The sequence below is a fragment of the Crinia signifera genome, chromosome 8 (genome assembly GCF_055691185.1).
Source record: "Crinia signifera chromosome 8, ASM5569118v1, whole genome shotgun sequence".
Classification (NCBI taxonomy): domain Eukaryota; kingdom Metazoa; phylum Chordata; class Amphibia; order Anura; family Myobatrachidae; genus Crinia; species Crinia signifera.
In genome coordinates, this window is record NC_139224.1 from 37,578,049 (window position 1) to 37,601,630 (window position 23,582).

The 23,582-nt window shown below is 43.1% G+C and overlaps 1 protein-coding gene across 2 annotated transcripts; it reads left to right on the forward strand.

Moving 5' to 3' along the window:
- TSEN2 (tRNA splicing endonuclease subunit 2) lies at positions 1-23,084 on the forward strand. Of its 2 annotated transcripts, XM_083156166.1 has the most exons (12): positions 1-138; positions 1,684-1,882; positions 3,998-4,079; positions 5,048-5,084; positions 7,076-7,562; positions 16,710-16,787; positions 16,887-16,937; positions 18,552-18,690; positions 18,887-18,923; positions 19,762-19,873; positions 20,973-21,062; positions 22,709-23,084. In XM_083156166.1, exons 2-12 carry the CDS (start codon positions 1,697-1,699, stop codon positions 22,766-22,768), a joined length of 1,359 nt encoding a protein of 452 aa, XP_083012292.1. In that variant the 5' UTR covers positions 1-138; positions 1,684-1,696; the 3' UTR covers positions 22,769-23,084. The 2 variants fall into 2 exon arrangements, with proteins under 2 accessions (XP_083012292.1, XP_083012294.1); XM_083156168.1 differs by lacking the exon at positions 16,887-16,937.
- Positions 23,085-23,582: the final 498 nt, after the last annotated feature.

Sequence of the window (23,582 nt, forward strand, 5' to 3'; positions counted from 1 at the left end):
AGGAAATAGATACAGAAAGCTTGTGTTCCATGCTATGGTTACAGCCAGCTTCCTGTTTCTTTACAGGAAGTGTGGCTGTGGCCATTAACACATGTGATCATTATGTACATACAGGGTCCTTGTTTGGAATAAGAACTGGTAAGCTTACATTCATGCATAATATTGATATATATGGTTGAGTATATTGTATTTGGTACTATATGAGGGTGTGCATATTGTTACTTATTGGTGGGACTTTTTGTATGTATTATTTATAAGGCACATGGGGTCAGTGTGAAGACAGAAATGTTTATGGGGTAATTATACTCGTTTACTATACAATTAACTGCGTGTGTGTGTGTCCAATCTTGCATTGTCTGCTATAATAATAATAATAATAAAGAAAAATACTTCTTTGTAAGGTATTAAAACATTTTATCTGCAAGAACTATTACCTTTTATATCATCTGTACAGATGAAAGAGTTGCAAGTCTGCCTACATTACATCACAAACTTTTATTTAAGCTTCCCACTGACTATATATAACATTGTTACATGTGTGCTACATGTACACATATATGATCGTTGTATGTCCCACTAAAACACCACATGCCTCAGTATTGCACCCCATATGTAATTAATACACCACATGTCCCACTAAAACACCACATGCCTCAGTATTGCACCCCATATGTAATTAATACACCACATGTCCCACTAATACACTGCATGCCTCAGTATTGCACCCTATATGTAATTAATACAAACCATGTCCCACTAATACACCATATGCCTCATTATTGCTCCCCACATATCACTGATTGCATACTTCACTTGTACCCCATGCCTCGCTATTATAGTGTATATCTATTACCCTCTACACTTACATATACACTCCATACCTCTGTATATCCCTCTATTACATATCTCCCTCCTAACATAATCCTCTCCAGTAGAACACATTGCTCTGCTCCTGCACTTCCCTCTTAATGCACTTAAGCTTCTCGTCGTGAATGCTGGATCGTTGCTGGGGGAAAAGCCGCTCAGTGCATACACACTGAGCTGATATCCCCCTGCCCAATGCCGTCAGTGGGTGAGGATGGCTTTGCGCAGTGCTATGCAAAGCTGTCCTGCAAAGCCCCTCATCTGCTGGTATTACCAGCAGATGAATGGCTTTCCCGGCGATGTTGCGGGAGTGCGCAGCAGCGCTCACTGCTCATCGCTGGGGCATACACACTGGGCGGCTTTGTGCTGAAAGCCGCTCAAACTTGCGGTTTTCAGCTCAAAGTCTCCTAGTGTGTATGGGCCTTAACGCAGAGCTACCTGAAATCATGGCCTGTGTCCTGGTTTGGGTGATTTTGTGACTGACTTTTTGTCAAATTCTCTCTTCTGATCTATCCTCTTGTCTTTAGATGTTAATTTTCAACCTGAACTGCAATACAGTATATCACTTCAAAAAATGTGTTGCCAACACTTAAAAAAATACATATTTTTCATCAGATTTGCAAACTTAGACACAAAACAGAAGAATGAAGATGTAATCCCACGTGTCCCTACTTTTGGCACATTCATTTGGAGGCAAATGGGCACTTTTTGGCACCTACAGTGTTTCTGCATCTACAACTTTGTGTTTTTGACTCCGACCTGCTGTGTATTTGTAATGTATAACCCTAATTATTAACAGTTGATTTTTTCGCATCTCAGCAGTGAGAAGACCATGTCACAGGCCACGTTCCACGCCCCGAGGAGAAAAAGAAAGGTCTATGAGACCTACGAATCTCCCTTTCCCATCCCCTTGGCTCATGATTGTCATGTGAAGGATTTCAGGATCTGCCAGGCAGAGATTATTAATAATTATGTCATTGTGAGACGTCTGGAAGATATCGAGCTTCTCTATGGAAAGGTGATACACTTACAGCTCTGATATATGTATGCTTCAACAGAGACATCGAATGCTTGGAATACAATGAGTTATCTGTCCATATTACATGATAAGCCTGATTCAGAGATGGACGCTGACGCACAGCTGCTGTGTCTTTTGTAAATGGCATCTTCTCCTGGACTCTGTGATCTGCTTCTGAGTCTGAACACGCAGTATCTGATAATCTGCGAGAACATCGGTCATCAGGATGACTGGTGTTTTCACACTGCCTAGGCCAGTGAAGCTGCTGCATCCAAGATACGGACGGTGGCCCTGACACACCAAGAAAAGGGGGCAAACATGAATCAGATTTGCGTTCATCTCTGAATTAGGCCTTTTGTTTGGAAGTGGTAGAATTACTAGAAAGTGAGCCTGTCTCTATGTTCCCCTAATTGTGGGTTCCACTTACTGTAAGTCCCATACACACTAGATGATATTGTAACAGATATTGCTCAGAAAGGAGCTTCTGAACGATATATTTTAAAATATCCTCTAGTGCAGCGGTTCTCAACCTTGGTCCTCAGGACCCCCCAACAGTGCACATTTTCCAGGTCACCCAGCAGGTGCACTCATTATTCAGACACATTTTATAAGATCACAGGTGGCGCTAATTATTTCACCTGTGATTCTGTGTGGAGACCTGCAAAACCTGCACCGTGGGGGGTCCTGAGGACCGAGGTTGAGAACCACTGGTCTAGTGTGTACATTAATATCGTTATGTGCTCCCGCACATCATTAACAACCCCTCCCGTCTACTGAACATGCAGGTCAATTAGGCTATATAGCCAACAACTCGCATGTTCAGTGGGTCACAGTAAACGATATCATTTACAGATCGGCCAATGGCGGCTGCGGACGATATTGTTAACTGTATGGGCCACGGACAGGATCGCCTAGTATGTATGGAGCTTCAACCAATCAGCATTTAGCTTTTTTTTATATTTTATTTATAACTCAGTCCAGTACAAGCGCTGTCCAATTGTTGTATTTTGTTTCTTTTGGGGGACTCCTCTCCTTCTGAACAGCTGCTGTCATAATAGCTTCTGAAGCCACAACTTCTCCAACATTTGTCCTTTGGCTTATTCTTTTAAACAACCATTACCACTTAAGGTGCCCATACACGTTACAATTATTGTATACAATATCGCATCTCATCCGATCTCGGTTTTGCAATGACATCAGATGAGATGAGATCTAGTACAAAAAGTATGTGCAGCACATACTTTTTGTACTAGATCTCATCTCATCTGATGTCATCGCAAAACCGAGATCGGATGAGATGCGATATTGTATACAATAATTGTAACGTGTATGGGCACCTTAAGACCAGTTTGGAGGTCCCTAAAGCTGTGTACGTACGGTGAAATTCTGTGTTCGATTTTGACTATACAGTCAAAATCAAATCAAAATCGAATGGGATTCAGCTGCATTCGATGCCGAGTTGATACCGATGTGTGCTCCAGTTGAACAGTGAAATAGACTGCAGGCAAGACTATATAGTACAGATTTGTACGGATTCAGTATTGAATCCCGGCGGTCGGGATCCCGGCGTTCAGAATCCCGACAGGCAAAATCCCGACAAGGGGGGGACGTGGATCGCCCCCCCTTGCGGGCTCGCTGCGCTCGCCACGCAGCGGGCCCGGTGCCTCGCTACGCTCGGCACACTAATTTATTCTCCCTCCAGGGGTGTCGTGGACACCCCAGGAGGGAGAATGTGTCGGGATTTCGGCGGTCGGGATTCTGGCGTCGGGATTCTGAACGCCGGGATCCCGACCGCCGGGATTTTAACTGCATCCCATTTGTACTATATAGTCAGAATTGAATGCGTTTGGCTTGCCATTTGATCGTTATCGAATCGCAAGCAACATCGCACCATGTGTGCACAGCATTAGACTGTTCCTCTAGCTAGAGATCTGATGTGCTCCCTCCCCGGTTGCTGTTGTCTCCTGGGCCTCGTGGTAAATGTAGAGTGGAAGCCGCCTAATAAGTCAGACAGCTGCCATGTGGTGGTGCGCTATGAAAGTGGCACTAGATTGGACAAATACTGTAGGTAAAATCCTCAGAACTTAAACTTTCTCCCTTTATCTTTGTCTTTAGGGATATTTTGGGAAAGGAATCTTGTCGAGAAGCCGACCCGAGTATAACATTGCGCAGAATGAGCTGGTGGGGCGGTGGAAAGGTACGGTGGTTTCTGTTCAGGGTAATTAGTGAATATAATCACATGATAATGCCTTAGTTTGGCATAAGTGTACCTAGGTCTGCCAAGCTCATTCATGGTGCCCCCTTCTCTCCGCAGATTTCCTGGAGACCGGTGGGACAGGGTGCACTGTGTAAATGTCACACAACTATCTAGCCTCCAAACACTTTATGGGTATGGGTCATGGGGTTGACTGTATAAAGGTCGACACCTGAGATATCAATTTAGCTAAGGTCGATAGGGTTGGAAGGTCGACACAAGCATTAGGTTGTCAATGGTTTTCACATTTTTTTGTTCCAAAAAACGCCACTGACCATCGGTGCTTAAGCCTGGATATCACTAAAACCTTACTGTTAAGGTGCATACACACTAGACAACATATTAAATTATATATGCATGATAACTATATCATTAATGATATTTTAGTACATATCTAGTGTGTATGCGCTATATTGTTACTGGTGCGCGCTGCTGTGGGGCGTTAGTGATGTCCTCCGTTGCTAGCAAGAGCCGCGCTGCAGATTGCAGTTTGCCCCCACCACCATCACTCGTCACACCCAGCATAAGCAAGCATGTATGCACCTCCCGATGATGGGTCCTATTGCTCCCGATATTGTGCTGGGTTGGGAAACCCTGAAGCATGCAGGTCTTTCTGACAATAATTCCAGTGTCTCCTCCAATCTCCATACATTTTTCATAATGATGTCTCCCATTTCCTTGGTGCATGGAAGAGGAACCTTCCGCCCTCCAGCTGTTGTTGAACTGCACATCCCAGCATGCCCTGCTACATTTTGACTATTTGGCCATACTAAAACTGTTGCAGGGCATGCTGGGATGTGTAGTTCAACAACAGCTGGAAGGCTGAAGGTTCCCCATCCCTGCCTTAGTGGATATTATATTGGGAGACATGAAAGGACTAAATATAGATATTTGATTTTTTTTTTTTGCAGCTTCGAAAAAGAATTTACCAATAATTTCATCAAAAAAGTGAGTATTTTGTCAGCTACACATTTTATTGCTTTTATTCTGAAATATATGCAGAGAAAGGTCAGCACTCGTTCTTGCTGGGCAATGTACCGATATATCAACAAATATCCAAGAAAGAAATAGGCGGCACTCATGGAGTTTAAGAAGTGGAAAACTTCTGACACTGTTTCTGCAAACGGGGAGGCTCCCTCTATTTGTTTTTTGGTGCCTTTTTGGGTATGTAAACCCGGGACGGGGTGGCTGGCCAGTGGGTCTCTGACAGCGGTTGCAGATAGACCTCTATACTGGTGGCCCCATTTGCCTTTTTTTTTACCTTATCTCAGCTGAAAGTCTCCTTGATAAAGATCCACTAAGCAGGATCGAAACGTCGGAGGAGGTATTGTTTTGGTCTTTGAAGCATCACTTGATATGTTTTTTCTCTTTTTTTCATGTTTTTGTGAATAAATACAAAAAAAAGTTTTTACATATTGGTGAGTGCTCTGTTATATATATATATATATATATAATTTCACCCTAAATCATCACAAAATCTCCAAAACCATGAGGACTTGAAATTTGGACAGTATCTTTCTTTTGTAACATAGTCACCCACTAAGTTTTTTTTTTTTTTTTTTATATATACAAACATTACCAAATGAAGGGGCAGATGTATTACGCCTTAACAAGAGATAAATGCAAGTGTGATAGAGAGATAAACGTCCGGCTAATCACCTGCTAACTGCCATGTTACAGGCTGTGTATGAAAAAAGTCAATAAGGAGCTGATTGGCTGGACGTTTATCTCTCCTTATCACACTTGAATTTATCTCTTGTTAAGGCTTAAAGGCCCCCATACACTATGCGATTTTGGGACGATTTCATCCGATTTTGGCACTTTGTGCCGATAATCGGGTGAAATCGGCTCAAAATCGTATGTGTGTGATATCTGATCCGATCCGATGCGCGGTCCCGTGCGCATCGGACCGGATCAGGGAGGTCGGACGGTCTGTACATAAGATCACGTCCGACCTCCCTGTATGCATATGCCTGCCACCTGACAGGCATATGCATGCAGACACCGGGGGAGCAGTGGGGCGGGCAGCGTGTCCCTGAGCGCCGGCGAGTGCTGCTGACTGACCTGGCCGGGCAGTGTACTTACACATAACAGCAGCGGGGACGGGCAGCGCAGTGGCGGCTATTATATTTTTAAAATACTTGTCAAATGACCGGCCGCTCTCGGATTGGCTGAGAGCTCTCCGGCCAATCAGAGAGCGGCCGGTCATTTGACAAGTATTTTAAAAATCAAAATAGCCGCCACTACGCGCCCCGTCCCCGCTGCTGCTATGTGTAAGTACACTGCCCGGCCAGGTCAGCAGCGCTCACCGCATACGCCGCCCGCCCCCACCACCGCTGCCCGCCCCCACCACTGCCGCTGCCCGCCCCCACTACTCCTCACCGCCCTGCAGCTCCCCGGGTTTTTTTTTTACATGGGATAAATCGCATGCGATGGCACATCAAGTGCCAAATTGTATGTGAGCCTCCCGGGGAGCTGCCGGGCGGCTCGCAGGTAAATTGGGTCCGACTTGTCCCTAGGCCTAATGTATGGGGGCCTTAATACATCTGCCCCAATGTGCCTAAAACCATATTTCATAGTACATATTACAGCCATATTGGGGCAGTACGGATGGTGTAATGGTTAGCATTACTGCCTTACTTTAATGAGGTTATGGGTTCAATTCCCACCATGGCCATGACAGAGTTTGTATATTCTCCCCGTACTTGCGTGGGTTTCCTCTGGGTACTTCGGTTTCCTCCCACAATCCAAAAATATACTGGTAGGGACTCCTGGCGTATTTCTGATTAGGATACAGGTTTTACTACTTGCTGGGTAGGGACACAGTGCTTAGGGTAAGTATAGACTGTGTTTTTAGCAATTTTATATTTTGGGCATTATATTGTCTTTTTTAATGTGTGTAAATTTGACTAATGTGGAAAATGCTTAAATATTTTCAGGTATCAGCATCACATAGAATGGGCCAAGGGTCTTTTAGAAGCCCAGGGACTGGACACAAATTCGATAAGCAAGATACTCGATGAATATACTAATCCTATTCATCTACCAGAGGATGAAGATGAGACCACTGGTTCAAGAGACCACCAACCTGACGTAGAACTTGGTTCGTCAGATGCATTGTTTCCTGCAGGTGAAGAAAATAAGGTTTTAGAAGGAGATCCTGTCTATGACCCTTTGGCAAGATATGATTCAGAGGTGATGGAAACCCAGGATCCCTGCATAGAACCCGACAAAGAAGTTCTGGAAAAGATGCTCTGTCACAAACATGATGACTTTATTATACATTGTGGCTGTAAACCAGAAAGACAGACTGTTAAAACAGAAGCCAAAGTCTCAAGTGTGAATGATGGAAAGGAACATGAATACATCTTGGTAGAAGAGCTGGGCTCTGACTCGGAGACTGAAGAACTTGCGGAGAAGAGAGGTGTACGATAAGTTCTATTAATGATCATAAGAGCTAAAACTCTGGCAATCACCTTTAGGGCGCATTTTACCGCATTTTCCTATGTACCATTACCCGTTTGCCCCATCTCCCACGGGCAGGGTATCCTATAGAAGCCTATGGGCTTCTTTCGCCGTCCGCGCGACCCCCCTCCTGTCCTCCATTGATCTCCTCCCCCCCCCCCCCCACACACACAGGGGGACACTGACAGCCGCCGGGATGTGACGGAGACCCCCGCACACCACATTACAGGTATCGCGAGGGTCTCCGTCACCGCAACCCGATGCTAGCCACATATGTTAGTACATATGCGGTAGCATCGCGACGGTGATGTATATTAATACATCCTGCCCTTAGGGCCTGATTCAGGATTAATCGGGCCCGATTGTGTGGCTCTGCGCATCTTCGCCGGACACCGAAGAAAATCAAAGTCAGTTCCTTAGTGCCGCATGCAAAGGGATGTGTTTGCCGACATTCCCTAGCATGATACCGAGGGGATTTGGCAGCAGGGGTGGATGGGCGGCGGGTGGAGTCTATGGGCTCACTAAGCAGCGAATGACAGCTGCTTAGCGAGCATTACTGAATCACCACTTAGTTAGCACTGTAAAATGCCCCCAGTAGTAAGGAGAATGTAGCCCTATAGTTCACTAGTTCATACAACTATATTTGGCTTTTAAGGCATCTCTATCTAGGATCAGCGTGACTGTGGGCTGAAATGTATAAAATAACCCAGTACGGTACTTATATGCTAGTTGGCGCCCAATAGCATACGGATGGTAACGTAGGAAAATCGCATCGCATGGGCCGTTTTAAGGGCATGCGATGCGATGTGATTTTTTTCATGGATTTTTATTTTTTTACACCACAATATCGCAAAACCTCCTGCAAAATCACATGCGATTTTATCGGGTGTGCAATGCCATTACATGAGGTATACAATAATAAGATTGTATGTCCTAAAAATTGCTTTTACGCACCCCCCCACTATCCACGCCACCCCGAAGCGTGTCGAGTGCAGCGGAACATGTCCTCCGACCTTTTCATACCCCCACTATCCACGTCGGCGTGGAGGTGATTTTATATAGTGTGGCTTCGGGCTCGGTGGCTCGCTGCGCTTGTGGATAGTGGGGTAATGAAAAAGTCGGAGGACGCGTTCCGCCGCTCCTCGTGGGGCTCGCTGCGCTCGCCACGCTTCGGGGTGGCGTGGATAGTGGGGGGTGCGTTAAACCTATTTTTGGGACTACAATCATATTATTGTATACCTAATGTCATAGCATCACACACCCTATAAAATCGCATGCGATTTTGCGGCAGATGCAATGCGATGCGATGCATTGGCCCCGGGCTGAGAGAGCAGTGAATAAATTACATAGGAAAATCGCGTCGCATCGCACGGCCCTAAAATGGCCCATGCGATGCGATTTCCCTACCCAGAATAGCCCACTAAGGAAATTGCTTAGTGGGCGCCCAACTAACATATAAGTACCCCCATTACATTTAAATTGAAGACTAGATGGGTGTATGTAGAGAGATGCACAGAGTGGGCACTATAGAGCTGAAAGGCGTGTTACATCATATTACTGCCAATGGAGAGCTGTCCATATGCCCAGCAAAACATGGCCCCTTACTCAAACAGACCACAGGTGCAGATACACCCGGTGAACAAAGCTTCACAACAATTGACAAAATATGCATACACATTGCAGGACAGTCTGGGAAATTCATTGGTAATAAAGTCACCGGAAGTCTGTAAAATGAAGACAGATAAAAACTTTTAGCTTTTTTTAAATACCTAATATTACAAATATTAACCTTCCCTTTTACAAACTGACAAGATAGCATATTTTATTACTGCTAAATAACTACTCATCATTAGTGAATGACTATTATCAGTCTGATAATGACATTATCAGCGAATAGCATAATTGGAAGTGATTTAAAAAAAAATTCATCCAATCAGATGCGTCTAATGATTATTGGTATCATCAGTTTGCAACATGCGCCAAGCATGAAGCGCACACAAGTGACCATCACTAAACGGATGATTCTGCTGATTGGTATTCAGCGCAAGTTGCATTTTGCGTGAACGTAGCCTTGTGGTATTTCGGTTGCTAATACATTCTCCCTCTAGTACCTGACGCAGTCTCTCTTGCTCAAGGAGCCATAAGTGGCAATTTGAGCTTAGCACACGTAAAGTACAAAGAAGTTATATGGCCACAGAATGTAGAATGTTATGAGGGCGTAGCCACGGCGGCGTGTACGTGAGGGGAGGAGAGCGTCAGCTTCCCAGCGTCGGTACCCTTCCCGCTGCTCCATGACCCCCGCCTCGCCGCATAGACTGAGAGCCGAATGCAACGCGGACAGGCTACAAGCTGATTCAGCGAGAGTACCCGTATGTGTCAGCCTCCCGATACCTTCCAGGCTGCAGACGGAAAGCAGCAAAACTTTCACAGCAGCAGCACCGCAGTACTCCTACACGCAGGTGCCGGCAGACGCGTGTTACAGAATAACATCCAGACCCCAGGTGACGCCCGGCAGCTAGAGGCCTGCGGCTGCTGTCCCATGTGAGAGGTGCAGCGATTGGATAGAGGAGATAACATCTACCTGCCTCACGCAGACTCCGGGTGCCGGGTGGACCGGAGCATTACCCCGATCCCCTGCGGTAAGACACAGAGCGGGAGAGGTCGCTGGAATAAGCTGCAAGCAAAAAGCTCAAGGGCCAACTGTGTGGTCCAGGCAGAGAAACCTGGGTTGAATCCTGCAGAGATAGGACCAAACAGACGGACGAAGGAAAGAATACAGAGAATAGATTCACTCCCTCTCCCTCAGCTGGAGGTAGTAGAGGTGCCGCTCCCCGAAAGAAGGTAGTAGCGGTTCGGAGGGCTCGGCCATCTTGGGGTAAGACTGTTCTAAATTATCTCTTTGTTTGCTATATGAAAGTTGCAGCAGCAAAGAGTTGATATTTTGGAGCCTATATTGCTGTGAAAGACACTATATTGTTAAGAAGATTTGCTTCGATAAACTGCTTAGTAGTACCGCAACCAGTACCCAGGGACAGTGCCAGATATAACTGGCAAGCCGGCAGTTAAGGAGCATGGGGAAAACAGGGGCAACAGCGGCAGCAAAGTTGGAAAAATTTGCCCGTACACAGCCACAAAATGTAGGCAATTCAAATCCTAATACCCCACAAACTACCCCAGTAAAAGCAGGGGGAGCGTCTGTACAGAATGAAGTGACTTTACAGCAAGTACTGAATGCGGTCAGCTTATGTGAGACACGCTTATCCGTTCAAATTGACAAATTACAGTCGGACATTACCTTGTTAAGAGACGATGCCCAAAAAATACGTGACAGGGTACTGGAGGTAGAAAATTGTATCTCAAATCTAGAGGACACTTTGGTCCCTATGCAAAAACAGCTGCATAGTGCCTCGGGTCAAATCAGTGAGCTGCAAAATAAGGTCACTGATATGGAAGGGAGGCTACGCAGAAGTAATCTGCGAATCATAGGCCTTGAGGAACGAGCAGAAGGGAAAGAACCTGAAAAGTTTATTGAAGGCTGGCTTATTCAAGTGTTTGGAAAAGAGTCTCTCACTCCATTCTTTACTGTAGAGCGTGCTCATCGAGTTCCATCTAAACCCCCCATCCCGGGAGGCCCACCACGTACTATGTTGATTAAACTTCTTCATTATCAAGACCGGGACATTCTGTTAAAATTGGCAAGATACAGTGAGAAGTTGAGCTTCAATGGACAGAAAGTATCGTTCTTCCCTGATCTCCCGTACATAATTCAGAAGGAAAGGTCAAGGTTTAAGGAGGTCAAGGAGAGGCTAAGGGAACTGAATATAAAATATGCCATGATGTACCCAGTCAAGCTCCGGGTTCTTTATGAAAATGAGACTAAGGTTTTTTTTTCACCAGAAGATGCTGCAGACTGGTTGAATAGGGCCCATCCGGGTCGCACGCAGTTAACTGCTAGATGAGTAACAATGTCAAAATAGTCGAAAGAGAGTCTTGCTGTGCGGGGTGGGGGGGGGTGGGTGGGGGGGGATAAGAGGTAGATTCTTATTCTGTCAAGAAATAATACAGAATCTGCGACAAAAGTATGGGACAAAAAATTGACAGAATGTAGTCTATTATCCGTTAATATTAAGAGCTGGGGAGTTGAGCATGCCTTAAAAAAAGGTTAATCTTAAGTGGCATAGGGTAAGGGCCCCAAGGTTGTGTAGGGAGATAACGGGTTAAGTAGGGTAAGGGATAACTTAGGTATGCCTAAAGGGATAGGTTATACAGGGAGGGGGGAGGAGGGATGGGTTGATGTAGTAATTGTTTGTTATGTTATGTTAGTTGTATGTAAATACTGCAATGCTTGGCCTGCATGGATACTAAAAGAGGAGCTTGATCACTGCCATATGGAGGTAGAAAAAAGAGAAAACTGGTAATGGTTAATATACTGACTTGGAATGTGAGAGGAATAAATGAGAAAATAAAGAGGGCATTGGTGTTAAATCAATGTAGACATTTGGCTGCGGACATAATATGCCTGCAAGAAACTCATTTATATGGGGATAAGATTAGGGCGATTAAGAGGCCCTGGATTGAAAAATCCTACCATTCCCAGTTTTCTCCATCCTCCAGGGGGGTATCGATTATAATTAAGAAGGGTATTGGTTTCGAGTGTATCTCGTCAAAAATTGACTCCCAGGGGAGATTTGTATTCCTGGATGTGTATATAGCAACAAATAGATTTTGTATAATGGCAGTATATGTACCTCCTCCTTTTTCTTTTGAAGTTCTTAGAAAGGCTGTGGATTTCGCAGCAGAAAGGCCTACAGCGCATATTATATGTTTGGGGGATTTCAATGCAGTCATAGACCCTAGGCAAGATAGATTACAGATGAACCTAAGCAAGGGTAGACAGAGTGGGGGAATAGCGGAATTTGTGAAACAGATGGGTTGGTGTGACATCTGGAGAGAAAGACACCCTAATGTTCAGCAGTTTACCTGTTACTCGGCCCCTCATAACTCCTTTTCAAGGATCGACATGATCTTGATATCACCTGAAGTATCAAATCAGGTTAAAAAAATAGAACATGCTGCAAGGGGTATATCAGATCATTCTCCAGTACTTATGCAAATGGAGTCGGACCTTGAAAAGGGATTTACATATTGGAGGTTTGATCCAAGCTGGCTACCCAGATTTAAAAATAGTCAGGCAATGGGAGGGGAAATAGAAAGATTCTTTGCACAAAATAGTAATTCAGCTAGCGAAACCATAGTGTGGGAAACATTCAAAGCTTTTGTTAGGGGGATTCTTATGAAAGAGATTGCCGGGGAAAAAAAAGAATGTCGAGTAATAGCAAATGTATTGGAATCCGGAATGATTAGGGCTGAACAGAGGTATCTGAAGGATAGAGGGGAGACAGCTAAAGAAATATGGTTAAAAGAACAGCAAAAATGGTTAGAGCATCTACAGATTATGGCCAGTTACAGAGTTTTAAAGAGCTCCCATCAGTTATATATGAATAGTGATAAATCAGGCAAATTTCTATCATATTTAGCCAAGGCGGATAATTCCTCAGGGATTGTTACTAGAATTTATACTGAGAATGGGCAAATAGTAACATCTAATGCTGATATAACTGAAACTTTTGTGAAACATTATAAGGAGGTATATAGATCTAAAATAGAAATAGAGACGCAGGCCCTAAAAAAAATTTTAAGTCAGCCCCAATTACCACAACTACCAGCTGAAAGTAGAGAACTGTTAGATGAATCTTTTACCCTGGAAGAAGTAGATGAGGCCCTTCGGAGCCTGCCCCAGGGTAAAGCTCCGGGGATTGATGGAATCCCAAGGGAAATGTACACCTTCTTTGGGAAGGACATGGCTGGTCATATGCTTCGGTCATTTAGGGGGATGGAAATAGAAGGTAGGTTGGCCCACTCAATGTCTGAGGCAGTTATAAATGTCATTCCTAAGGAGGGAAAGGATCCCTTGAAGGTCGACTCATATAGACCTATTTCTTTGATTTCAGTAGACGCCAAAGTATATGCCAAAGTATTGGCGAATAGGTTGAGTAAAGTAATACACCATGTTGTGCATCCGGACCAAACGGGTTTTATGGGGGGTAAATCTACGTCAATTAATATCCAAAGAGTTTTTGCATATTTACAATGGGCAGGAGTAGTTAAGAAAAACGTCGGAGTGGCAGCCTTTGATGCCAACAAGGCATTTGACTCAGTAGAGTGGCCATTCTTGAGGCAGGTGCTGGAAATGTTTGGATTTGGATCTAACTTCATTAAAAGAGTGTTTCTGTTGTATCAGTCACCCACAGCAAGGATAAAAATAAATGGATATATATCTGAGCCCTTCAGTCTCTCCCGGGGAACCAGGCAGGGGTGCCCACTGTCACCGCAATTATTTGCGCTGGCAGTTGAGCCCCTTGCCTGTAAACTTAGGGAGATGTTGGCTCATGGGAGGAGACCAGAGGTGTTTAACCTTGTAGCGCTCTATGCAGACGATCTGCTGGTGGGGCTGTCAGAATATCAAAAAGATTTAGATATGGTTCTTAAAGTTATAGACACATATGGACAGTATTCTGGATTAACAACTAATCTTAATAAATCTCAACTTCTTGTTACTGGAGGAGAGGTTAACCTATTAAACGTGTCTCCCCAATATCCACCTAGGGTTGAGAAGTTTAAATACTTAGGTATATACGTAACAGAAGATCCAGGCAAATATGTGGATTATAACTTGGAACCAATAATAAAAGAGGTTAAAATGAAATGTAAAAACTGGTCAAGGCTGCCCCTAACAGTGATGGGAAGGGTTGGTCTGGTCAAGATGGTCATCCTGCCCAAGATACTGTATGTGCTCCGACATGCTCCATGCTATATTGAGCAGGGGGTATTTAATAAGATTCACAGTATCATATCAACATTTGTGTGGAATAATAGAAGGCCTCGGGTAAGGATGGCCACCTTGACCAGACCAAGAGAGAAAGGGGGAATGGCCCTGCCTGATTTTAGGATTTATTATGGTGCAGCACAACTAGCTCAACTAAAAGGATGGATAAATCAGCAAGAATGCTCTCCGGAACTCCTCAGACTCCTTGAATGTGTTGCCCCCGGGCATACACCTCTACAAGTTTTGCTGAGGAGGGATGGATCTAGAAGTCGGGTACCAATTGTGAAGCAGGCAAAAAAAATATGGCAATGGGCTAGTAAGGTAATGGGAGTAGAGGGTATAGATCCAGACACATATATATTCTCAGGTAATCACTGTGAAAATATTCAAAAGCACCAAGGGGTTCGACTTTGGACTCAATATGGTGTGAACTCAATTGGACAATTATATGTAAATAATCAACTTAAAACCTACGCACAGATTCAGGTAGAATTTAACCTTCAGAAAAACATGTTCTTCAGATTTCTTCAATTGAGGAGTGTACTCTCAGCTTATGAAAAAGAGCAGGGGTTTTACATAATAAATTCACGGGTTAAGATCTATTTGAAAGAACTAAAAAATGAAAAAGTGGCCTCAAGATGCTATAAGTACCTCTTAGAGGCAACACAAGAGGAGGGGTTGGAGGTACTTAGGAATAAATGGGAAAAGGAGGTACCAGGTATAGATCCAGAAACATGGAGAATTGCGTTGAAATCTCCGGTGGTGGCAACAAACTCAGTTAGAATACAACAAATTCAGTACAATATATTGCATAGAACATATATGACTCCTGAAAGAATTAGTAAATTTTCACCAAAAGATACAAATATGTGTCCAAAATGTAAGGTTACTGTAGGAGGCTTTTTTCATTTAGTGTGGGATTGTGAACATATTCGTAAATATTGGCAAGTAGTCGAACAAATAATGGGGGAAAGTGGGATTCCGGTCCAAAATGCATCACCACATGCATATCTACTGGGGGTATGGAATAATGACCAGATGACATATGGGCAAAGACAATTGGCAATTTATATGAGTTCAACTGCAAAAGTAATTATAGCACGCACATGGATGGCTAAGACAAGACCAGAAGTTAGGAATTGGATTAATTTAGTAAATGTCACTTATGAGCATGAAAGATACGTTAGTATTACACGGAAAAATACACAAAAGTTTTATGAAATATGGGAAGGGTGGTACAAAACAAAGTATTATAAAAAAGAAAAACATAACACATATTTAAATATATATTAATTGTTTAATAGATGAATATAACTTATATTATAATTGGATCACGTTTATTTTTATTTAATTAAGGGAAAAAAAAAAAAAAAAAAAAAAGAGGGGATATGAGTAAGTGTTGATAGAGGTGTATAATTACTGTTAAAAAGTAATCACGAAAAGTAAAAAGTAATTTTTGTATCAAGTATCGAAAGCACTCCGTTTCTAACTATGGTGTAATGATTGAAATAAGGATATTGGTAATTATGAATAGTAGCTATTGTTGAAAACCCGTGCAATCTCCGTCTAGCCCTGGTGATATGAATTAAGAACAGAAGTGGCTATGTAATAGTAGTAATGCATTAATACAGTAATATATTTCAGATAGGTCATATATTGTATTAAAATTTGAACTCGGAATGTTGTTGATTAAAAGGGTGGTGGTGATCGAGGATCCTAATGGTACAAGATGTGATAGAATATAACAATTAGAGGGGCCAAGTATTGCAGGTATTAATGTATGTATTTGTAAATGTATCTGTAATGTATAGTAATGTCTATGTTGTGAAATTTTGTTTTTATGAGGGGGGGAAAAAATATTGAATAAAGATTATTTACAAAAAAAAAAGAATGTAGAATGTTATGGTCAAACAGGAAAAACGTTAAGTACATACATTATCCTTTTATTGTACTGTCAGCTTGGCTCCTGAGACTTGTCCACACAGTTTCTATATGATGCAGGCACACTATTGCTACTACCATTGGGGAGTGTGACTGGGGTGGTGCACGTGTGACACTGTAACACAAGTATCCTAAGGAGAACATAGGGAAGAGCGATACCTTCTGTGGAGCAGATGGTATCAGTATGAAGACATTTCTAATGTGGAACCTGCAAGATGTCATTCTTCTAAAGTCCTGTTTTTTGTATTTCCCGCTGTTTTTCTGTTTGTTTACAACTGTAGGAGATGCAGAAAATGAGACTGGTTTGTCGGAGGAATCCATTTAGAATATTTGAGTACTTACAGCTGAGCCGTGAAGAGGTAAGTAAGCTGTGGTGATGTCTCACATTGACACCTGCAATCACTGCCATCTTGTGAATTATATTTTTTTGTGTTCAATTCTTTTCATTCCCCCCCCAGGCTTTCTTCCTGGTGTACACCTTAGGCTGTCTGTCCATCAATTACAAAAAGGTAAGCCGTATTAATCCGGAACATATATTTGTTTGGTCTGTGTCATCACCGCGATATCACACAGATCCCACTTTTACAGCTTATAAGTGTCTATCAGTAGGTTTAAAAATTATGGTGGTCGTCATAGGACAGACTGCAAGCTAGGGATATTGGCATATGATTGGTAAATGTGGATCCCAATCTGTTACATCTTGCCGTCACTTGCACAGAACTCCCTTTCCTATAATCAGAACGAGGGTCTGCTGGTGGAGTCCCTGGTAATAAAATGCTGGGTATTTCACATGAGCAGTGTGAACACGCCATTGGGGGTGTGCTGGGCAAAGTGCACTAATACCACATCTTGGATTCTTTTTCTTACGAGCCGTCTCGTGGCTTATTGAATAAACACCTTTAATACAATGACTCCTTTATGTGTTCTTGGGCATAATTCATTGGGGGTATTCAAATTTTTTACTTCCGGGCGTAATTTTTTTACCACCTTTCAAATTCACGTATCTGATGTCTTTTGAAGTTGGTTGGGTGTGCTATTCAAATGTTTTTTCATTAAACGTCTATAATCTGCTGTAGATGGTGTTAATTATCACGCCCATTTATTCCCGAGGGAGCTGGACGGCGAGGATGGCTTTTCCTTGCTAAAAAAAGCCATCCTCGCCGTACAAACCCCCTCGCCACCACTCGCCGAGCGGCATTGAATATACCCCTATGGGGGGGATGTGTGCCTATACTCTATGGGGGGATGTGTGCATATATTCTATTGTATTTATTTCATTTTTTTAAGTTTATCCTTAACCTCTTATAAATAAAAAAAGACATTAAATAAAACATTCATTTCATTTACTTTAAGTATTTTTCTATAGGTAGTAGAACAGCACCACATAGTGGCCCTGTTATGTTTAAAATAAAGTTATTTGGTACTTATGTATTATCTGGGCTCCCATGTTAAATGCACCCCATTTTTTCATACCCCTACTATCCAACTACGCATGGAGTTGATTTTATATAGTGTGGCGAGCGCAGCGAGCCACCGTGCCCGAAGCGTGGCGAGCGCATCGAGCCCCGCGAGGGGACGCGGTCTCATAAGAAAAACGGGAGCCCAGATATTACATAAGTACCAGTTATTTTATTAAAAGGGTATTTATTTTTATTTTTTTATCAGAATCAGAATCAGAATCATCTTTATTGGCCAGGTATACTTGCGTATGCTTGGAATTTTTTGTGGTAACAGTGCAGCATCAATCAGGGAACACAAGGGGGGTGGGAAGAGAGGCATAAACATACATCACATACATTTCACATGTATCTAGAAAAGTTCGAGTTAGTATTTGGTATGTTCAATACGGTTTAGTTGGTGGACAGCTATTGGGAAGAAGCCTTTTGTATGTCAGGGTTGTAACAACAGTGCCACCTACTGGCAATAAAATTAAATTACACAAGCCCAAAAACGTTTCCTTATGTAATACACAGTATATTACAAAGCTCAGTTGCACTCCATTATTAGTTGTTTTTTTCTTGCTAAAATTGTATATTTTTGTCTCTTTTTTTTCCTATGGGTGCTGATCTGTTGGTATAGAAACCTGTTTTTGGAGTGCCTTCCTGACTTTCCCTTCCTTTTAGGAACCTTTACCAATCCACGAACTCTGGGATGTGTTCAGGACAGTGCAGCAGAACTTCCCAACAAGTTACATGGCGTATCAGCACTTCCGAAGCAAAGGCTGGGTGCCCAAAGTGGGACTGAAGTATGGAACAGACCTGTGTAAGTATCAAACACATTCACCTAGAACCCATTCTCTAATCACTTTCCTCTGATCCTCCCGCCTCTAATAAGTGATGAAACTAATGTTAAAGGGGAGAACTTGAAGATATTTTTAATAAGGGAACCCTTCATTATTTTATCCTTTCATATGTTATTTATGAGAGAGGACTAATTGAAATGTTGTGCATTCTTTTAGTGCTATATCGTAAAGGCCCACCCTTCTACCATGCAAGGTTGGTAAATAGATCTACATATATTTTTATGTTATCTGTGTGTATTATAATTCTTATAATCTACTTTGTCTCTCTCTTTGTAGAATTGTTGTGTTGTAGAAAGTTGCCTTTGTGAACATGTACATTATTTTATAACATTTTGTTCCCTTTTTTTCTGTTCCAATTTGTTTATGTGAAAAATGTTTAATTTTTCCTATAAGTAATCTTACACGCCTGGCTTATACTATATATCCTGGTTTAAAAAGCCAATTGCTGTAAATTCAAAACGGCTCCCGTGCGGAGCCAGGATAGGTCGCTAGTTTAGGTATAAATTTGTATTAAACTACAGTGACCAAACAAATACATTCTTGCTGTGGCAAATGTGTGCTAGACTTATAGAGGGCAATTGAATTGTGTGTATCGCCCATCTAAAAATCTTCTGAAATATTCAATTGTTTTGCCAATTGAATTGCTCTATAAATCTCCAAGTTGGCTCCTTTTTTGTCACACGAATGCATTGGGCTAGCAGAGTCAAACTGATTTTACTACACTAAATATTGGGCGTGCTGCTTTATGCAGGCTTCCGCTTGTATCGTAGGTGGGTGTGAGAAGAAATTTGGGCTGAGTGCAGCCTAGGAGGCTGGTCTTGCAAAACAATTGCATAGCTCCCGGGCCCTTTAGACAGGCATTACAAGCAACTGAATCAGCCCCATAGAATCAAAATGCTGAGTGGTTTGCAGCTAAATGTAGTTCTAGGAAATCACCTTCTATGTCCTGTGGAAAGGACCAATAGGTGAGAACTTTACTTGGCCTTGTAGAAATCACAGTCTAGTGTCTCATAGCTCTCTCATACTCTCAGCTATTCTGTCATTGTGGAGCTCGTTGATGAGAATTTTGAAGGTTCTCCCCTGCGGCCTCTAACGTGGAAATCCTTATCTGGCCTCAACAGGACTACTATGAATGTGTCTAAGGTAAAAAAAATACATCTATCCTCTGTGTTGTACAAGTCACGTTACACAATGTGTGACATGTGTTACCTGGTAGTTCCGATCTTCTTTGCATGCAACTTTCTCCATTAAAATGCATCATGTTCACACAATAGAGCGAATATGAATGATATACAGCAGGCCTATATTCTGTGCATGACTGCAGCTAGATCTGCATTAGAAGTGGAACGTTAGTGTCATTTAGAAAAGCACTGTACTGTAACTTTGACCCGATGCGACTAGAACGGCTGTTCCAACATGAAAGGAGGCTAGATGTATATGGACACATCTGTACAAAAACTCTTAACCCCCCCCCCCCTCCCTACCTGCAGCCTAACCGTAACCATCCAAATTAGTGCCCACATGTGGCTGAATGCGTGGTAATGGAATGATGCGTGTAGGCTGAATTGTGGGTTATGCAGAGTTATACTGGATGCAATTGATTTCTCACATATTTCTAACAGCAAGGATAGGGCTATTTGATCCAAGGACTATAGTGGTGCAGCTCAGTGTGTGGGTGAATATCAGGAGCGCAATGGGAATTATTAAGATCCTGTTGGATCTGAGACACGACATGCTGATGTTCAGACCCGCACTGCAGATGTTACTAGATTGACAGTCAGAATATATTCGGTGTGGGGGCCTATGTTTTCCAAAGTGGCATCATGTACAGTAGCTGCTGTTTTGGGGTAGTCTCGAGGCTAATATCTCAGTCATTAGACAGAGATCACCTGGCCTCTTTGTAGAAACTGCGGCGGCCGGCTTGCAAGCTTCACACATGTTACACAGCGGGCCAATGGTGCTGCAGGCGATTCGATGCCTGGTATTAGGGTGCAGCACAGATCGCTAATGCAATCGGGAGGCTCCTTCTTATACCAGGCATCTCCTGCTGAGTTATCAAACTAGTAAGTAGCAGTGATGCTCACTACAACCACATCTGAATGAGGCCCAGTGTGAATGCGTTATTGGCTGACTTGCACACAGCTATGAATCAGCCACACATATTGTAAGAATGTTCCCAGCCATTCACCAGCTGGATTCCTTTTATACATGTTAACTAAAAAACACATCAATTTGCCAACAGGAGCTGCTGATCTGTTATTTAATTAAGCCTCCGGGATTCACAGAAACCGTCATGAACACTCCAGAGTGCATCAGAAAGTTCAAAGTTCAGGCAAGTGTTTGTGCGCAATGCAGATAAGAAGCCGATGGTTCATTTAGAACTATTCTGTTTAATGTAAGGATGAACATCACCTTTCACCTACATACCGTACAGGCAGCCATCTTTGTGGGCTAAGCATCTGTTCATGAGAATGCAGCGTAACCTCAGCAATGTCTTTGGTTGCTAGGAAATTCGTAGGCTGCATTTAGTGGTTGCAGTTCTTCACCCACAATAAAGGCCTTTATATAATGACAGTGTTTTATATAGGAGAATCTTCTTAGATTTAAATGGGACGTTGTCCCTAATACCTCTTTCCTGCCATTTTTGAGTGCCGGGTCATTTTGCAGGGTACAGTCTGACCCGAATTCACACCATCAGCAAATTACCAGGTTACAGCTTTTCGTCCTGGGAATTTGCTGAAAAAACAGGATTTTTCTTTGGTGTCAACCTGAGTCTTTAATCCCGGGTCGCCCGGATTATCGCATTTAATAATTCAGTGGAGTTGAAGGTGGGAGGCAGGAGAAAAAAGAAAAACATAAGAGAACAACAACAACAACAACAAAAAAACATGGCAGCTGAGAGACAGCCCATTCTTTTGAATTTTTAGTTATTATTATATTGCCGTCTTCTGCCCGCCGCCAGCTGCAGAGCAGGGAGATCGTCTCTTCTGCACGGCGCTTCCCCACTCTGTAATCGGATGTGATACATTGCGGGTGCTAAATTCCGCCCACGATGTGCCGCTGGCAGCTGCACATACGATTTATCTCATGTGCAGCCCGTCTGATCTCCGATGCACAGGGGATAGCGCAGTGCATCGGATGTCAGACACATCCGATTTGGGCCCGATCTTGGCCTGATTCGTCGGAATCGGGCACCTTTTACTTCCAGCCATTGGGGCAGATTTAGTAACACACAATGCAGATAATGACACAGCTCTGTGGGGTGTGAGCAGAAAAGAGGTCGTCCTACCTGCATAACCCACCTTATTATGGGACATCTCTGCTAACTGAATCTGCCCTATTGTGTTGGACCTAATGCACCAGAAAGATCACATAATGGCTGAAGGCGAGAAAAACCTGTATCATAATAGATATATTTGAAAACAAACATTGGGGTATGTTCTAACATCCGCCCCCCTTCGCCGCCCATCACATTCATAATTATCGCATATGCACTAACATGTGCGATAATTATGGCAAAGGACAGCTCTTGCTTTAAGAGCTGTCCTTTGCGGTGGGAGACAGCGGGTCCCACAGGAACCCGGAAGCTTCCTCCCTTACCCGGCGCTGCTGCTGCTGCTGCGCTGGACTCTCCTCCTCCCTGCACCTGGAAGAGGATTACAGTGCAGGGAGGAGGTCACAGGTCCAGGCAGCACAACTCTGTGCTGCCTGGACACAGGTGAGGGGGAGTCTGTGCAGGGAGGCGGTGGGTTGGCGCAGGGCGTCGAGGGGTCGCGTTAGAAGCCCATAGGCTTCTATGGGGCATCGCCAGATTTTTCTGGCGATGCCATGGTAACCCGTCGAGGGATGCTTAGCGCATCCCAAAATGCAGTAAAAACCCGATAACGGGGTTTTTACCGCATTTTTAGTTTAGAGAATCTCCCCCTATGTCTTTCCCCCATGCAGATTTCCTTTCTAACTCTTATATCCCTTTTATAGGAGGTCATTGTGAGTCGCTGGATTTCTTCCCGAGAGAGAATGGAACACGATGAGCTGTGATTAGCATTGTCAGAATAAAATATTGGTTAGCGGTGAATGGGGTTTTATTTTGTTAAAAGTAATTCCTCTTTTAAATGCATAATACTGTGCATTAAATGAAACAACATAGATACCTATCACATGTAGGTCACTGAGTGGATGAAAACATTATGCATGTTGTTATTTTGGACCATATCCTCTGACTGCGTTTGCCTGTTACAAAACCTACATGTAACATAAGCATTATCCGTGTAAGGAGAGATTTGCGGAACATGCCCTTTAATGAAGAAGTATTTTGCTCAGTTATATTCCTTTATTCAATAAATGGTTTATTTGAGTACAGGAATGATTGTGCCATATGTAGGACATTTCTTATATCAGAGTATTATTATATTATTACTGTTCTGTACATTCATTTATATAGCACACAAAACGGGACTTGGTAGTGACTAATAGACAGAGGGGTAAGAGGGCCCTGCTCACCAGCTTACAATCTACAGTATATAGATATAGGAATTTCATATATGGGGAATGTTCTATGTACAGCAAATGGGCCAACCAGATTGAAGAGCCTAAAGGGTCCTAGTGGTTTTTGTAATTAATTAACAATGATTGGCAGAGGTCTGTGTTGGATATATAAAATATATAAAAAGAACAAATTTTAATTTGTGCTTGTGCTGTTTAAAGGGCAGGAAATTGGGCAGCTTATGTGGGCGGCTCTGGAATTTCATCAGCTTGCCTTCAAAGTTTTCAGGGAATACCTTAAGTCAGGCATGTCCAAACTATGGCCCTCCAGCTGTTGTGAAACTACAAGTCCCATCATGCCTTGCCATAG